The sequence below is a fragment of the Clupea harengus genome, chromosome 9 (genome assembly GCF_900700415.2).
Source record: "Clupea harengus chromosome 9, Ch_v2.0.2, whole genome shotgun sequence".
Taxonomy (NCBI): domain Eukaryota; kingdom Metazoa; phylum Chordata; class Actinopteri; order Clupeiformes; family Clupeidae; genus Clupea; species Clupea harengus.
The window spans coordinates 9241811-9261521 of record NC_045160.1 but is presented as its reverse complement, the minus strand read 5'-3'; the positions used below and the strand labels follow the sequence as shown (position 1 = coordinate 9261521).

Below are 19711 nucleotides of genomic sequence, written 5' to 3'. Positions count from 1 at the left end.
ATCTAAACATTAATATTTAATTTTTTTTTTTTTTAAGTATTGATAGCGGAATCGAAAAGGATTTTGGCTAACGATTCCAAGGAATCGGTCCACTGGGAACCGGTTCTTAACAAGAATTAAGAAGTATTTTGATCCCCGATGTCCAACACCGTATTTTAATTCCCGATTTCCATGTTTAAGCACATCAAAGAAAAGCAGATAACGGGTCGTTTTTTCGTTTTCAGTTTTCTATTATCAAAACAAACGGAAAATGGGTGGTTTTTTGTTTTCCTATTTCTAAATGGTAATTGGGAAACAGCTCGTTTCCCGATTTTGGTTTTCTCATTTCAAAAAGAAAAATCCGTTGGCCGCAAAGAACACGGACCTACACAACATCTGTCTAAGCCATGACATAGAGCTAGGAGAAGACAAAATGCGCATGGAACAAGATGACCACCCTCCCATCCCAGCTGGCTGGAACATGCACATCACTGCGCTGAGAAGAGGGGAGCTGATTCATCAACTATACCAACAGGTAAATAATGCTGATAAGAATAAATGCACACATGTTCACATTTTCTTCAGAATGTTTTATTGAGGCACGTTTGTTCAAAGAACCCTCAATAGCAGACAGAGTTCGGCAACAACCTCACTAACAGACTCATTCAAGTCCCTTTATGAATGAGAAGAGGAAGCCACTGGTGCTTCGGAGACGTGCTTCGGAGACGTGTCTTCTACCATGCCACATACTTTGCTTTTGCCATTACGCCACCACACAGGCTTTCGAACAATGTTTTGGCCCACATCTGCTCTTCCATCAGCAGAACGTGGATTTCAACCTCACTATAATTCTTCTTTTTACATGTTTCTTTCTTGCTTGCCATTGTCACAGAGAGTTTGTGCATTGAGAATGTGCTCAGTTTGTGCATTGAGAATATGCTAATTAGATTAGGTAGGGGCGTTTAGAGGGCGGAGATTCAGTTGCGCACCATTCCACGATCAAGGATTGGCGTACACGTGTTTTTTTGTGCGTACGTTGGTTTTCTGTGAATCACACTTACGATCATTTCAGAAAATGTCTTAGATCAAATGTAGGATGGTTTCTACGCAACATTTTATAAATGAGGCCCATCGCATTGATGACAAACTTTACTGCAAACTCTGCTTTGAAGCAGAAATGACCAAAGAACATGGAATGCTATCAAAAGTGTACAGCTTGGGAGAAAAAACATCAAGTGGAAACTTCTTTGCTCATGCAAAAGCTGCACACAAGGAGAGTACAATATTTCTCAAAGAACAATCAACTAAACTGGCTAACTGGATCCAAACTATTGCTTTGGATGCTAGTGTGATGTCTACCACAGATTCTACACCATTAGATACATCTAGTCTTGTACCTGTTCCATCATTTAGGAAAACTAGTCCTCTCTCTTCAATAAATTCCTCATTAACCATCATCTTTAAATCCCCAAACTGTACTGTGCGCATTAAAATCCCCACACCAAATAACCTTCCTGCTTAGTCCTCCCCATACTTCTTCCAAGTGCTCAACCTCCAACTGCTTACAAGGATTATAAAAGTTTATCACCTTAATACTCCCTTCTTTACTCCATATCTCAATTGCAATAAACTACCACTCATCTCCTCTCCTTAACTCTCTAATTTGCAGACCCTCTTTCACAAAAATAGCGCACCCTCCACCATTCCCATTCACCATTGTGTATCATTTTATAACAAAATCGAAAAACCCCTTAAGCCAGGTTTCCTGAATGCAAATAACATCTGGTTTAACATGCATTCTCTCAATAAAGCCTTTAAACTCATACCCATTGGAAATGGGGCTTCTGGCATTCCACTGCAGAATTGCTAACATGGCTCTGGTTGAGATGCTGACTCAACCCCTTCACTCTGAGATAAGCCAACCCATACCTTTTCAAAGGTCAATTCCTTAACATTCAGAAATAATCCTGCAGCTTTCATAATCATCTTGACCTTATCTCTCTTTGAGCTGGCTTGTTCAGCACAGTTTATTACATAAGCTATGAACAGAACCAGTTTCTCTGTACTGATTCCTTCACATTCCTTATTCACTGGTTTTGTTGTTTCTCTTTCTTTCTTTTCTGCATCAACCACTTTGATTGCCTGAGCATATTTTAGCTTTCTCTGCTCTCACCTGTTGCACTACCACAGCCCTTTTCCTTACAGGGCATCCACCATATGCTGCAGTGTGGCCTCCCCCACAGTTACTACCCTTTATTACCTCACTCCCAAATTGATCATACTCATGATCTCCACCACACTTCCCACACCTTTGCTTCCCTTTACAAAATTTTGCGATTCGACCGTAACTCTGGCACTTGTAGGCATTGGAGGAGGGACATATTCCCTCACATTAAAACACATATATCCAATCATTACTTTGGCTGGCTTCTTGAAACTGAAGAATTGAAGTGCTATCGACTTTCTGACCCTCCCTCACCATCTGCAGGCGCTTAATGTCTACTACATTTCCACCTTTGATGTTCTTTTTCAACTCCTCCAACTTTTCACCAAGAGGAATTCCAGAGATCACACCCCTTACCTTCCTGTGTGCACCAAACCTCTTTATCTCATACACCTCTTTTTTGCAAACTGTCGTTTATCGCATAGCCTTATCTTGTTGTCCAACATCCTTACACTTAATCAAAAGCCTACCATCGTGCAATACTTGTGCCAATTAAACCTCCCCAACTGATTCTTAATCACCATAGTTAACGCAATGAGAGACACAGCCTGAATATCATGTCCATCCTTGAACTTCATAACCACCTTATACTCATCTTCTACAACTCTCATTTGCACCACTCAGGTGCTTTTTCACAACGGGAACCCAGGCAAGTAGGTCTCGAGTCCCGTTCCTTCCCGTCACCCTGTATAAAAAGGATTCCTCCGGTCAGTGTGCCAATCAAAATAGTTCAATCAAAAACTCTGTGGCCATTAGTCCATCAACTCATTAGTCCACGGTAGAGTTCCTCCACACAGTTCCTCCCCCCCTCACTGGTTACAGCACAACACACACAATTATAATACAGCAAACACATGACTACACAAATCAATAATCAACAATAATTCCCTAGACCTCGGCCCCCTAAGGGTTAACAGTAGGAAATATGGCCATTTTATCAGTACCACAATTAGCATAATATGATATAAAAAGGAGAGGGAGGGACAGACTGCCCGGCAAGGTGTATGGGAATTGTGTTTATGTTTAGTTTTAGGCACTCTTCTTTTCAATAAAAAGCTTTAATCAAAATGCTAGGTAATATAAGGAACTCTTAAAAACACTTGTTGCCAACATGTTTCGGCCTAGGATCAGGCCTTCATCAGGGCAAGGGCAAACGTTCAGTGTCAGTCAGTAAGCTATACCCTACTCCAGCAATTAGCCTCGGATATACTTCAGCTGGAGTGGGCGGAGTAACCAAACAGCTGAGAAGTGCACAGTCTAAAAACATCAACCAGAAAACAGAAGCACAAACAGTTAGAAAATATCAGTGATAAATCCAGTATGATGACATTTTCTAACAGACTTTAGATAATTTAGCACAATTTCGGATCTTTTAAAGAAAGGACAACATCTCAATAGAGTCATTAAGACCTGGGAAAGTCATGGCTTTTAGTTTATAAATCCAGCGGCTCTCTTTTTTTTTGCCTATCCCCGCGTCTGGAGGCACATGATATATCCCCATTGCAGTAAAAGATGTAGGGCTGTCCTTAAAATGTTTTACCATAGCATAATCGCCAATTTTAGCTGCATATCTATGTTCGGTGAATCGGTCTTATGTACGACCAACATTGGCACTCTGAGATTCTTTTGAATCAAGAGTGCGCTACAAATAAAATGCATTATTATTATTTATTATTAACATAGAAGGCCTCACACAAACAACAGTTCAACTTATAAATAACATTCGTAGTTTTGCAATTTATGAAGTGTTTAGTCATAAATATTTGTTGTGTGACTGGGTGGGTAAACCCTTTTGTCTTTACTACAATGTCACATATTCTGCAATGTCCACATTTAGAGGTACCATTAGGCACTTTATGAACCAGGTTGTCTGCTCCTTTGCTGGTAAATTACTCTGTACTAGCCTATCACCAATTGTAGCTCTTCTAAAGGAGAAGACCAGTGACCCACTAAAGAGATCACTAAGAGTCTCATCACATTGAAGGAGGGCCCAATTCTTTCTAATTATCTTACGTATATTATAGGCCTCTGTGCTATAGCATGAGGAGAAAAAGACTCTGTCCTTTTTAGAGGTTACAGGTTTCCTTTGGAGCAGAGAATGGCAGTCAAGTGTGCTGGATCTAACCAGTGCTGACTCCAATACATTTGAAGGGTAACCGCGCTCTCTAAAGCGATTGTACATCTATTTACTTTTTATGTCAAAATCAAGATGATTATCACAAATCCTACGTAGCCTCTGGAATTGGCCAACTAGGAAATGTTCTGAGGGCTTTGGTCATGTTCAATATTTGGGTATAGAGCCTCCACATCCATCATCACCATTAAAGCGTCAGGTCCAATAAAGTTGTTTTCCTTGATTTTACAGGTTATAAACCTCTCCGCTGGCGGATCCGTGTGGGGTAGTTGTGAGGTGGGTTTCAATAACCTGAAAAAATTACTTAGGGCAATTATTTTAGGAAGGTGACGATATATATATAGAAATATAATTCTTTGTTGTAACAATGCTTCTTGGCAATAGATCTTATACCGTTGGAAAGCCTGTTTATTTCCCTTTTAAATGGTGACACATTTGAAAGGAGTATGTGGGTTGCGCCCATGAAAAATGTGCCAAAATTCTCCTGTTGGTATTCACTCTTGTTTTGAGTTGTTTTTTGGATTGGATGATTGAACTCTCGATCAGTAACAGGGAACAAACCAGAAATATTGGCAATTTTACACTTTATTCATTTAATACACCATCAGGGAGAGAATGGAATGGCCCGCCATGAGTCCAGACCTCAACCCAATTGAACACTTTTGGTATCAGCTTGGGCGTGCTGTACGTGTTAGTGACCAACACAACCACGATGGCTGATCTGCAACGACTCTTGGTTGAGGACTGGAATGCCATCCCACAGCAATGTGTGACCAGGTTGGTGACCAGCATGAGGAGGTGGTGCCAGGCTGTTGTGGCTGCGTATTGATCTTCCACCCGCTCCTGAGGCTCCTGAGGGTGTATTAAATGAATAAAGTGTAAAATTGCCAATATGTCTTGTTTGTTCCTTGTTACTGATCGAGAGTTCAATCATCCAATCCACCAAACAACTCAAAACAAGAGTGAATACCAACATAAGAATAAACTGTTTAGCATTTAGCAATTAGCATTTAGCAATTTTGGCACATTTTTCATGGGCACAACCCACATACTCAGCTCTGCTGCTCATCCCCCAAATGCATGTTCCTTACAAATGTGTCACCATTTAAAAGGGAAATAAACAGGCTTTCCAACGATATAAGATTTATTGCCAAGAAGCATTGTTACAACAAAGAAATAATCTACCAAACACAAATTTCCTTACTTTTTGTGCTATGTTTATATATTGCACTTGCATCTACTTTGGAAAAAAGTCTGTATGAAAATGGATAAAACACCTCATTACAGCAAGAGGGGCACAGGTTACAGGTTAATGGATAAAGGTGTAACAAATGTAATGAGAAACCTAAACAATCAACTACAGATCAAACTTTGTATGGCAGCACAGTAACCTATAACCAACCTTTTTGGTGAGGAGTTTATAGCCTACTTTTTACTTTTATAATATGGTCAGGGCCTAAAGTTTAGCCTATATAGAAGGGAAGGCTAGCCGAATTATTAATACAATGGACATGCGCCTAAAATGAACATTGTGTGGATTGATTATCCAGTCAGAGGTTAAAAGAGCTCTAATCAAATAAAATAAACATGTTTAACTGATGGATGAAATAAAATGGAACATGTTCAAATGTAGAAACTATGTTTAAGAAAAGCTATAGCTGATGGGCATGTCATTTTCTAAAGTTATGTATCGGTTGATAAATGAATAAATCTGCACAGCATCGAGTAATGCTAGCATTATGTCACTGATATATACTACAATGGTCAATGCTCTGGCCAATTAACTGGTAGCAAACAAAAATAAACAAACTAACAAACAAATAGATAAATAAAGTAAGCAAAGCCAATAATTACATTTTATTTTATTTATATAGCACCAAAACTATAACATTTACAGAGTCCAGGGCCTGAACCTCCTGAAACAAGCCCAGAGCCAACAGGGGCAAGAAAGGGAAACACTGTTAACAGAAAGAAACCTTGAGCAGAACATCGGCTCAAAAGGGCAAGGCATGTGCTTGGAGTGGAGGGACAGAGATGGAAAGGGGGGTGTTGATAGTGGATAAGGTAGGGAGAGAGCATTCAAGTGTTGGAGAACAGCTTAGGGCCGAAACACACCAAACGCGTTTTTAAAAACGGGACGCTAGCAAATGCATTGTTTCCTATGGTACGGCGCGCCTTGCGTGTGCACCTTTTCTCCGCCACGCGTTGCGTCTTTCTGGCGTTTTTTAGATGCGCTTAAAAGTTGAACTATTCTCAACTTTCCAGCGCAAGGCGCGGAGGCGCACCGCTCATCAATGTCACACTCAGCCCAGGCAGGTTGCGCACGCTGCTCCGCTTCCTAGGCGCCGGGCAAAACAGCCTGGTGATCCTGCGAATGTTTTGCCCGCCGCACTTTGCCAAGGCGTTTTTAAAGCATCTGCCGTTTTAAAAACGCGTTTGGTGTGTTTCGGCCCTTAGAGGGTATACAGTGTGCTCACAGCGCCCCTATTACAAGGGTAAGTCGAGTTAAGGAAAACATCGAATGTCGATGGTGGCAATTCTTTATTTTGCAGGTAAAGGCTAGCACTGAGTATGAGGTAGAAAGTGCATGACAGTGTGGGGTGGGCACAGGGTTTCTGCAAGTAGACCAGGTGTAGAGACTACAGTAGCATCCCACAGTGGAGACAGGCTTAACTAGGAGGGTGTGTGTGTGTGTGTGTGTGTGTAGACCAGGTGTAGAGACTACAGCAGCATCCCACAGTGGAGACAGGCTTAACTAGGAGGGAAAGAAAGAGACACAATGAGTGGGTAGAGTCATAGCATGTATGAACAAAGGTATAAGACAGAGAATATGGTTAGTAAACATCGATTTGATAAACAGATACATTTAGGTAAGCAATTAACAGTAGGTAATATGGCCACTTTATAAGTATTAATGCCTTAGAGGGAGAGACTGCCCGGCATAGTGTGTGGGAATTTTGTTTATGTTTAGATTTGGTTGGCTGACCTGGCGACAGCCGCAAAACGCGCCACATGCTGTACTTTGGATCTGTAAGAGCACTCCTTCACAGTACAACACGTGCTGTCTGTAGCCAAATTTGATTTATATTGGGAATTTTATATATGTTTAGTTATGTTGGCTGATTTGGTGCATGGGGGCTTTAGTCATATAAGGATAGTAAGGGTGGCAGGATACAACAACAGGCTGGTGACAGCCGAGATACGCACCACAGGCTGTACCCACGACCTACTTTTTACGTTTTGTTTATATACAAAACAAAATATATTTGAAAGTTCGAAACTAAAAAATCAATTAGCACTTTGTAAGGAGAATATAACTAAAATCTTGCACATTTCAGTCTCTGAGTGAAGAAGCAGTTGCTAACGACCCACCCATTAGCAAATGAGGGCTATTCATATGATAAGAGAATGGTAAATCGGTGATCGATATTGGGTCATGACGTAGCAAGAACACCTGAAAAAACACCCTGTTTCACCAGTCCTCTTGGTGAGGACAAACGTATCGACTTTGAGCTTCGTCTTGACCCAGCTGAGGATATTTGTGATGAGTAAGTTTTATCCGTTTGACTAACCCTTGTAATACATGCTGTGGATTAATTTATAGGGAGTAAAACACGTCATATTATGAGTTCTGAGTTTAGGCTACTACAGTCAACTCTGCACAGCGATTCATCCATATTCATTGTGTAGGGACACTGGTTTTGGAGAAGAAACAGTTACTCTGAAGTTACTAAAACTTTCTGATAAAATTGCCTATGTATAGCTAACACATATGTTTACCAGGTTCAGAGTTCCAAAGTCTTGGCCCGTAATCTTTACAATGTGTTCATGTAAGTCTGAGCATCTTTGAAAAAAGGTTTTTGTAAGTATGTTTACATTTGATTGAAACCACCTAGTAAACGAGAGATAATGTGACAAAGACCGCACTGCAAAACAAGCCACATTTGAAAAGAAATCGGTTGAATGGAGCATTATCTTATTATATAACTTTGCCTATTTTATGGGAGTTTGAAGGACTGCTCCAGCCAAAACATGATTTTTTTTCAACATAGTTTTCAGTTAATAAACTCAGCCGTAAGTTTTTCATAAACACATTTTCTTTCATTTTTAGATCTGTCAGCTAGCTTGCTATGGATGCTAACACTAAAAACTACAAACATGGATGCTAACACTAAAAACTACAAACTTCCAGTCAACTTCCACACTCTATTAGCCAACTTTGCTGTCAGGGGTAACTGGCCCTTTAATGGTGAACCATATTTTAGTTAATATGTTATTATTTTATAATAATTAATTCAGTTTGTAGTTTTCAACATAAAACTTGTTGAAATTATTTCAGTTTGTGTATCTGTAATTTTTTGACCATTTACAGCTCATTTTAACAATAGCGTAATAATACTGATACCTGAACATTTTGGTCACTGTAATTTTGATACTACATTTTCGTACTGTTTCATCTCCACAGGAAACACACCCTTGATCTGTCATTCCTCAAAGTAGACACAGGTCCATTCCAGTTAGTGCAACATTTCATGGAGATTCTTTTCTAGTACCAGTTTCACATCACTTTAACTATGTCCCAACCATAGCCTGCCTTTCTGGGCAGACCCCAGAAATCAATTCCACCTAGGGCACTCAAGTGGCCTGGGTAAAAACCACTTGACAGTGGTAGGGCTGGTGGGTGGGTCTAGGGCACGCAAATGGCCTGGGTAAAAACCACTTGACAGTGGTAGGGCTGGTGGGTGGGTCTCCCTCATTTTCAAGCAAAGAAACAGTTTCAAAGGGAATGTATACAAATCAGTATGCAAACGATATCAGAGGGAAAAAGAGCTGCATTACCTTTTTATAATTTCCTTTATTAACTGATTTAGTTTGACAAATCTACTGCCTCACACAACAATGGTTCTAGCAGATCTCACAGGTACTATTATATTCATGGTTTGTAGGCCCACAACCACAAAATGTATGCGTTTATGAGATGTTTTGTGCTTATCCCCAAATTACACAGCACTGCAAACCAAACAAGTGGACCATCGGGAGGCTCTGATTGTCTGTAGACCAAGGTCTCATACCCTTTTGCCTACCTCAAGCGACTCTGCTTGTGGTGAGTATGCAGAAACGGCTTTTTATGCATTACCCTTCCATTGGGCTGTCCTTGTACAAAGGGTGCTGGACTGTGGAACGATGTACAATGACACCATCAGCAGCATGATGTTCTTGGAGCTCTTTAGAGGTGATCTGTGGTTTGTCTGTGACTATTCTAACCATTCTTCATCTTTGCCTTTCATATATTTTTCTCGGCCTACCACATCTTTCCTTCACAAGGACTGTTCCTGTGGCTTTCCATTTCTTACTACATTTCTGACACCTCAAACCTTTTTGATAACTTTGTATGTCACTCTCCTAATTCATATTGACCAATCATCTTAGTTTGTAGGTCATTTGAGAGTTATGTTGAGGTTCCCATGTTGCTACTCTCCAACAGAGAAGGAAGGAAAAGCACACCTACAATTAGCTATGTTAAATTAGCTTTTTCATGATTTGTTGCAGCTTTATTTGCAGTTGAAGGTTCAATCAGCTGATCGAAAGAATTTTTAGTTTCAATCAGTTAGCAATAAGCGACTATATGTATTCAAATCAGAAGGGTGCCCAAACTTTTACACACAATTGTACATTTCTTTTCTCAAGTAAGAAGTTCCATATGACCATCGAGATTACTTTGTGTAAAAAACATTTAAAAGGGGTCAACATACCCGTCGTATCGATAGACACATTTGTGTTCTTTAAGGTTCCTCAGGTAGGAGAAGCTCTTTCCACATTTATCACACATGTAGGGCTTCTCCCCCGTGTGCACCTGGAGGTGAGCCTTCAGGCTGTTGGCCTGATTAAAACTCTTCCCACATATACTGCAGCTGAAGGGCTTCTCTCCTGTGTGTATGCGCTGGTGTCGGTTAAGATTTCCCAGAGTTCCAAAGTTCTTGCCACACACATCACAGCTGAAAGGTTTGTCCCCAGTGTGAACACTCTGGTGTGTCTTCAAACTGCTTTGTTGAGTGAATGTCTTTCCACATTTCTCACAGCTGAAGGGCTTCTCTCCTGTGTGGACTTTTTTGTGGGTTTTCAGGTTGCAGGATGACTTGAAGTTCTTTCCACAGACATCACAGTTGTGCACTTTGTCACTGGCATGAAGCTGCTGGTGAGTCCACAGGGCACTAACAGAACTTAGTTGTTGTCTGCAGACTGAGCACTGGCAAGGCATACTCCCAGCATGCATTTGTACATGCCCTCTAAAGGAATCTATGCAGGCCAGTTTCTCTCCACAGACCATGCAAGAGAAAAGGTCCTTACCCATATGAATGCGCATATGAGTTTTGAGCCCACTTCTCTGGACAAATTTTTTCCCACATGTCTTACAGCTATATGGCCTCTCTCCCGTGTGGATACGCTGATGGGTCTTCAGAGTGTCTAACTGGTTAAAGCTCTTCCCACAAGTGTGGCAGCAGAATGGCTTCTCCCCAGTGTGGATGCGCAGATGGCGGTACAGGTTTCCAGCGATGCTAAAGGCCTTGCCACAGGTGCCACAGCAGTACGTCTTCTCTCCCGTATGAACCAACTGGTGTTTCTTCAGGGTGTACAAACGGCTGAAGGATTTTGAGCACATACTACAGCTAAAAGTTGTTGGATTATAATGAGATCTCAGATGCTTTTGAACACATGGTTTCTCTGTGAAGGTTTTGCTGTACAGACTGCAAGGCTGTGGTTGGTCTGCAGTGTGAATGAGCTGATGCTTTTCCAAACTGCACTTCAGCATGAAGCCTTTTCCACAGCATGTGCAGGTGAAGGGCAGATCAACTTTGTGCATTGCTTCCTTGTGCACTCTGAGGTACGCTAATTTAGTGAAACTCTGCCTGCAGTGTCTGCAGCGAAACCGGTTCCCTGCATTGCAAGTGATCTTTGTGCCTTTGCTCCTTAAGGTTTTCAGCTGCTGACATGTCCTCTTGTTTGCTTGGTCACCAGTGACTGTATATAGTTTGTCTGAGGATATCAGCTGGGAAACCTCTCCATCTGCTCCATCAGTCTCAGTGTCTTCTGTAGAATCCTCAAACCCCTCTTCCTTTATCACAACCTCACTCAGTTGCTCTACCTAGTAAGAGAGGTAAGGAGACATAGGTCAATACATTTATAATTGATGTTTTGTTTAGTCTAAAATGTCATGTATACAATTCATAGGTGGTTTCATAAATGGTCCCTTTGAAACAGACAGTCTTGTTTTGGAACCATGACTTTTGTATTTTGTAAACACATGAACTCAAATTCACCACTCTTCTATCCTTTCAAAGACCATCCTGTTACTGGATTGCCACAATTGAAGATACCAGACCCAGCACTGTAAACATATAGTTATAGTTAGGGTATTTAGCATATGCTTTTGTCCAAAGCGACTTACAAAAAACAATGCATAAAAATACAATAAAAACAATACAATAAATCAAACAAAAATACAATAAAAACAAAGACAAAAACACTCGCAAGCAGCAATCGTTGAGGTCCAAGCCGAATGTGCGAAGCTCCCCAAGTTCCAAAAGGTGGAATCATTTGACAGCTTCAGCAGGTGAAAGAGGACAGTTAGAATTATGGAAATGTTACATAAGGATTTAAAGGCAAAAAAGAATTGGACAAAATTGCGCCGGGGGTGGTCCAAGGCCATGTAGAGAGACTCCCTACTTGGCTCTGGGGCAGTTTCATTCTAATGAGCACTACTTGGAACGTCACAAGCAGCAGCAAATCTAAAGTTCTCGCTGAAGCTTATCCTTCTGACATAGAGAGACCATAACAAGCTGACTGGGTTGTCTTTTTGCAGCGTGTTTGGGTTGGTAGGCAGGCCAGATACCCAAATCATTGGGTAGAAGCAACTTAAAAAGTGAACATTTCATAATATGTCCCCTTTAAGGGTTGTGATTGGCTGGTAAATTAAAATACATTTGATAGCATAATGGATATACCATAACATGGTTAACACACTCCCCCCCCAAAAAAAAAAAAATGCAAAAACGGATGGGATTAAATGGACAACTTTAACATCCAATCAAACAATTCTATGTCCAAATCCCAGCCTTGAGGATATCCTTTACCAACTCCAGTCTCACTCGTGTCATGTTGCTTAATCAGTTTATGACCGGCTTCTACATTATCAGTAGCAATGATCATTACCTTCATTGTCTAGTTTAAATTATCATTTTTTTTTTTAACAAACAACAAAAAAAAACCTTATGAAGCAACCGGGAACTTGAGACACTAACCTCTTCATTTCTGATGCAGTGTTTTTCTTCTGCAGCTTTTTCATTGGTTGACTCTTCCAAAGCAGAACATCCTCTTTCATCTGAACCTTGTGTATCTGAAGCATCCCCTTATGTGATGAGAATATAGCATTTGTTTTGGATAGGCACACAATCTGGTGAATAAACATTGATTTACAGTCTATGATATGTTCACTATTACTGACTAAGCTTTAGCTATTACTAAGCTTGACAAAATGTGAATGTCCTGCTCACTTTTTTGTTGGTTAGGGGAGTGAACTTTTCTGTAGAATTGATCTGAATACTGTTGATATGCCTCAGGCCCGTTGATTTTTTTGAGTGCAGTCCTAAACCCTTGGTCCATTCGTTCAAAATTTCCCTTCAATGTTTCCTGCTCCACCGGACTGCCGCACTGGCCTTCACTTACAAGCCTACAGATTTTGTCCACTGCTTCCTTTGCCAGCACTTCCAAGACAGACGTCAGCTGAGTCTGAAAGGACAAAGATGGGAGATCTGGAGGAGTGCAATAAAACAATCCAATAAATCATTACATATCTGAGTACATATTCACATATTCCTCAACAATTGAGGAGTTGTACTGGTAAAGTCAGTTAGATAAATAAAGTGCAAGATTGCGGTTAGGCTAGAGGAAAACCGTATGGGGTACTTGTGCCACCAGTATGGGGGACTGACACACAGACCAGTATGGAGTACTGACACAGAGACCAGTATGGGGTACTGACACACAGACCAGTATGGGGTACTGACACACAGACCAGTATGGGGTACTGACACACAGACCAGTACTATGGTGGCCATGAAGAAAACTGAAAACAAATCTATGTTTTTATAAATGAGCTTGCCTGAAAAATATAACCATGCCTCATAATGAATATACTTATGAATTAGGGAACTGTTCATCGTTTTAAGTACCTCTGCTTTTTAACATAAGCTTGACTGAAACAAAATACACCCGACTTCCCCGTCACAATGTGTTCTGGCCATGGTGATGAATATTAACTTCACAGTAGAATCAAAACAGTAGAATTGATTACGCTAGTTAACTCCTTCTTTTTACAATGCATGAGCTCACCCCTGTAACAGTAACCCTATGAGCATACTGTTTACCCACTAAGCTGTTTTGTATGCATCATGTATATACCATATGATGTTTGTTTGTATTATGTACAGTACATCTGCCACATGATCTGCTGTGTACATTTACCACTTGTCAGGAAGGAATCACTAGCAACAGGAGTGTGTGCGTATGTGGAGGGCAGATCTGGTGGAAGTGTGAATGATTCTACCAGGCCTGAATTAGCCCAACTCCAGTAGTAGATAAAACCCCACTTTAAAAAAAGAAAATCACTCATGATTGGTTGAGTAGATCTGTTGCTATGTGTTACGCTGGGCCATTATAATACAAGTTTGGATAAACCCCTACTTTACAATAATAATAATAATGTAAAGGTATGTATTAGTTTGTAAGCCTAAACCAAACATACTAGATTATATATTCATGAAATATATGCTATATGTTGTACATATTCATATTATTGATGTCCTATGGGCTACACCAGTGGTTCCCAAACTTTTTACAGTCCCGTACCCCTTCAGACATTTAATCTCCAGCTGCGGGACAAAATACAGGGGAATTTGGGCGATTATGATGCACAAAATGATGTTTCCGTCTGAAAGTTGCAATTCTGTTTCAAACGGTACATTCTGCGAATTCCGTCCGTTTTCTGTTATCGCGGACATTTTCTCCCCGCGTACCCCCTGAACCACTTCGCGTACCCCTGGGGGTAGTTCCCCAGTTTGGGAACCGATGGGCTACACTATAATCAAGGACATGCATGAATTTACTGGTGAAAGAAAAATACATTTGCAAGGCTTATTGATTACAAAAAAGAGCTTTATTGCACAACTGTGTAGAAATAGCAGGAAAGTTCCAAGAAGACCCTGCCCACAAAACAACTAACAACTAATGTGAATCTCACATTAACTAGCAAGCACTACTGTCTGAAAAGAACTACAGGCCTAGCCAGTAACTTTTAACATGTGCAGCAACTAGAAGAAAAGTCAGTCAACAGTAGGGACCTGGGGCCTCAGACTGCACCTCCGTGTGCAGACGTCTGTGTTGTGTTGCCATGTACTTAGATTAGCATCCAGTCTTGTTGTGTTGTGTAGCCATGTACTCAGATTAGCATCCAGTCTTGTTGTGTTGTGTAGCCATGTACTCAGATTAGCATCCAGTCTTTCCTGCAGTGTGGCACACAGGTGGGTGAGCTCCTGCCTGTACTTCAGATTAGGATCGTCTTGCCTGCAGTGTGGCACACAGGTCGGTGAGCTCCTGCCTGTACTTCAGATTAGCATCCAGTCTTGTTGTGTTGTGTAGCCATGTACTTAGATTAGCATCCAGTCTTGCCTGCAGTGTGGCACACAGGTCGGTGAGCTCCTGCCTGTACTTCAGATTAGCATCCAGTCTTGTTGTGTTGTGTAGCCATGTACTTAGATTAGCATCCAGTCTTGCCTGCAGTGTGGCACACAGGTCGGTGAGCTCCTGCCTGTACTTCAGATTAGCATCCAGTCTTGTTGTGTTGTGTAGCCATGTACTTAGATTAGCATCCAGTCTTGCCTGCAGTGTGGCACACAGGTCGGTGAGCTCCTGCCTGTACTTCAGATTAGCATCCAGTCTTGTTGTGTTGTGTAGCCATGTACTTAGATTAGCATCCAGGCTTGCCTGCAGTGTGGCACACAGGTCGGTGAGCTCCTGCCTGTACTTCAGATTAGCATCCAGTCTTGTTGTGTTGTGTAGCCATGTACTTCAGATTAGCTTCCAGTCTTGTTGTGTTGTGTGGCACACAGGTCGGTGAGCTCCTGCCTGTACTTCAGATTAGCATCCAGTCTTGTTGTGTTGTGTAGCCATGTACTTCAGATTAGCTTCCAGTCTTGTTGTGTAGCCATGTACTTCAGATTAGCTTCCAGTCTTGTTGTGTTGTGTGGCACACAGGTCGGTGAGCTCCTGCCTGTGGAGGCTCCTCCTCATGGGATATCACATCAATCATGATGCCCTTCCAGAAGTCCATTTGATCTGCAGTTAGTACACTCTGCCTCGCTTCCAGCAGCTGGAAACACAATCAGGGCAGAAAATCAAAACTGTGCAATGCAACTGAATCTACCATTGCAACTGAACATTGTTCAACAATGACAATAAAGTTGAATATACTCTAATAAATCTCACCTTCTTTCTTTTCCGTTGACTCCGAGCTGTAGTCGTCATAGCTGCCGCTAGGGCTCCAACCAAATAAATGACTGCCTGGTTGTAAGGCGAGCTCAGTTGGTGAAAACAAATAGTAGATAGACCAGATAATGTATTTATTTATATCCAGCATGCATGTTGCCCTTTTTTTATTTTTTTAAACACAGCCTTGCTCCAGTTCATATCGCCTGCAGAGATTTGAGGTTTGAAGACGACACACCACTTCCTATACAACAAGACAAAAAAAGTCACTTTTGTGAACAAACTTCCACTGGCTCTGTTTAAGCGCTCATGTCTCTCTCTCCTAAGCAACTTCCTCGCTAATCCAACAGTTGTTTACACGCTATTCAGATCTGTTTCTTCAGTTAGCGATGGGTTCTCAGAGCTGGCTAGCTAAATAGCTACTAATTTCTCACATCATTGTTATTTTCATAAGAGTAAGGTTTTGTTCAAAGTAGCGTGGCCGAAGTAAATTCTAGAACCAGATTTATGGCCAGAAAATCTACTAAATAAGTGGTTGAATTTAAACAGCTTCGGAGCCTACTGTTTGAAGACAGCTTTGTATGTTTACAAGATTTTCAACTGCAGAGCTCCAATTTATTTGAATACTTTAAGAAACTCTAATTCTGCTAATCTCCCCCATGTCTACCCATAACTGATGGGTAGGTCCTCTTTTCTCTATTTTGGGGCAGAGGAATGAAACAATGAATCTTTTAGATACCCTCCTCAACAGCAGACCACAGTGATATTTCTATGCAAGCTATGCGGACATGAACAATTCAAGCTAAGCAAGGATGGTGTACAAATTACAGTGTGGAGTGTTTAGTGGCATCTATTGGAAAGGTGGCTGAGTTGCTACCAGCTCGAGACAGTGTTTTGTTTTGTGTGTGCTGGGCTGTTTATTGTGTGTCTTATTCCAAGTGAAAATGTAAGGAACTATAATCTATGGATATGGTGGCTGTACACTGATAGGGTGTGGAGCAGTACCTGAGAGTTACGTTCTAAAGGTTCAACCCGTCTAGTGAATGAGGCATGAGTGTGACTTTCTAACAGATATATTCTTGCGTTAAATATGAGCATATTGTGAAATTGACATTGTTACGTTGTTTAAATGTATTAAGGAACAATAAGAGCTTCTTTGTATAAATGTACTTGCCATTTATTTACAAAGTTTTGAGAAATATGCATGTCTAAAATGAAGGAGTATTAGTTGAAAACAAGAATATGTTTGAAAACAATGCTAAATGTCCAGTATTGATATTTATAACAGAACAATGCACTATCATTATAATACGTCGAAATATAGCCACCAGCAGTGGTCATGGGGGTTGAAGCAGAACTGAGAAGAATTGTATGAAGTTTGAACCTTTGCATTGGCTGCTGAATTTTGATTGGCCGTTGGCAACCATGTTCTTGAGCAAGCCAAATGGATAGTCAAGAAATGTGAGCAAATGTAGCCAAGTAAGCACACCAAATGTCAACATATTATTATTATTATTATAACATTATAGCTTTAGTGCTTCTTGAGATATTGAAATATGTCCGTTGCAGCACCCCCTATGGACACAATTTCATGAACAAAATCTGTGGTAATGATGAAGCGTGTGAAATGTCATGAGGTTTTAACCTTTACATCACGAGATATTAGCAAATGAAGTGCTAGGTGTTTGCTTTGAACATTATTCACTTACTATGTGGCGCCTCTCCACAAATAATTGTAATGAGCTAGGTTAATGCCCCATCTAGAGGTTAACTTGCCATAAACATTTTGAAATGTATGGTGAAATGTGTCAGTTGCAGCAACATTAAGGACAACATGTCTTGACATTTGCCATGCATCCAAAGAACGTGGTGGAGCCAAGTTTGAAGCTTCATCTCACAAAATAGTGGCTAGTGAAGCTCTAGATATTTGCAAGAAACATTATTCACTATGTGGTGCTACTCCACAAATGAGTCTTAATGACATAGGGTCATGCACCCCCTAGAGGTTAACTTGCCATAATATTTTGGTGATTTTTGGCCTGACAGTGGTCGAGCTATTGCCCAAAAAGTGCTTGGAGCCTACCCCACTCTAGCATGAGGGGACACGCCCACCTAGGGACCCATACCATTCATTCCACATTAGCCATACGAGGCTACAATCATGCCAAGTTTCATGCGTTTCACCGCGTTGACCAAAACTTAGTGAAGAAAACACACACAGACACACACACACACACACACACACACGCAACTCTACTCTACATTTAGAAATCCCAGGTAGCCTTTAAAGCACTTTACTTCTTATTTTATTTTTCTATGTTTTTTATAATGCAATTCACTGTTCTAATATTTAATGTTTCTGTTCTTTTATCGGCTCATTTATAAAGCACTTTGAATTACTAATGTGTATGAATTGTGCTGTATAAATAAACCTGCCTTCAGACAGGCATTCTTCAGATTTAGGTTGCCCAGAATTAGACTAGCCAAAATGAAAAAGACAGAAATGTATACATTTGAAAAAACATTTAATAAATAAGGTGTGCATGGGCTATTGCACTCAGTCAGGATCAGCGATTCTAAGGCTGCGGTCGATTAGTCCTTTTCAATTACAGACTATGGCCTTTCCCCAAATTAGATTGTACATGACTGGTTGGCTGATGACTGATTGGTTATAAGGAAAGTAGAGAGTAACGCAATTAGATCGATTAAATGTATGTTGTCGCCTCTGTTAGCAGCAGGTGTAGTACCGGGTTAATGGAGACACAGACTCAGCCTGAACTACAGACGTGTCAATCACTTTATAAACACGATCGTAGGTATATCATTCAATTATCTAAAACTATTATTTTGAGGTAAAATCGTTTTGGTGTTGCTAAATTCCACTTGTTGCCAATGATTAACGTTACAGCAAATATGTTATTGTTTAGACGAGCTAACTAATCATCGATACAATTTTTGTTCCAACAATGTTTCGTCTCACTCACCATCAGTTCCGAAGATGTATTTGGTGAGTTAGAGTTACATGTGTCGATTTCTGTCAGGGACTGTAGGGTTCCAGTCTCGATTACTTTCTCCATCTCGGCTAACGTCGTCTTGACAACGACTTCCATAATTAATCTGATCTGGGAACACAGGTGCAACATCTTCTAAACATCAGCTAAATATAATTTGCTCGTGGATCTGGAGGTTGCGATTAGTGCTTGACAATCGACGGCTGTTCGCATCTCTACCGACAACAAAGATTTTATACAGCGGAGCGTAGCTAGCGACAATAAGGACAATTTCAACATGGCCGCCATTCGTAATATTTTCAAAATAAAAGTCGAGACTTATTTATTAGCTACAAATTATACAAGGCCGAAAAATGTATGCTCTTTAAAAAGATGTAGCCTATGTGCTACCAAAGGTACAACAAAAGTAAAGGTGGTGTACAAGATGGGAAAAAGCTTGAAATGCCTTTTTAAAATACAAAGTGCCTACCCAGATAGCAGGGAGAGGTTGGCCCAAAGTTGGCCCAATGTTGTCACAGACGTTGTTTCCTCAACAAAGTCCTCTGGGGTTTTTTCTCTCTGTAACTCTCAGTATTACTGTCTTCTCTTTTTACATGTGAATAACATTAAATGTCATGTAGACAAATGTACAGATCCTGCCACCTTCCCTGTCTTGATTGATATGAAGTGCAATAATTACAATTTACCCTTTGTTCACCAGCTGTCATGGGTGTATATACATATTGTATATTCTGTATGTTTGTGTATGTACTATACATACATATATATACCCTAAGGGTCAACCTACTTTATATGAGGATGGCAATTCTTGCACAACCCTAT

The 19711-nt window shown here is 40.7% G+C and overlaps 1 protein-coding gene across 5 annotated transcripts; it reads right to left on the bottom strand.

Annotated features, from left to right (window-relative positions):
- Window positions 1-6786: 6786 nt before the first annotated feature.
- Window positions 6787-19711, bottom strand: si:dkey-182i3.10 (gastrula zinc finger protein XlCGF57.1). Of its 5 annotated transcripts, none has more exons than XM_031573275.2 (5): window positions 18863-19705; window positions 12890-13124; window positions 12638-12744; window positions 10091-11481; window positions 6787-7010 (listed from the first exon to the last, which is right to left on the bottom strand). In XM_031573275.2, the coding sequence occupies exons 1-5, from the start codon at window positions 19019-19021 to the stop codon at window positions 7007-7009; spliced, it is 1896 nt and encodes a 631-aa protein (XP_031429135.1). In that variant the 5' UTR covers window positions 19022-19705; the 3' UTR covers window positions 6787-7006. The 5 variants fall into 5 exon arrangements, with proteins under 5 accessions (XP_031429135.1, XP_031429136.1, XP_031429137.1 ...); XM_031573276.2 differs by lacking the exon at window positions 6787-7010 and adding an exon at window positions 7054-7092; XM_031573277.2 differs by lacking the exon at window positions 6787-7010 and having other exon boundaries at window positions 9736-11481; window positions 12890-13147; window positions 18863-19711.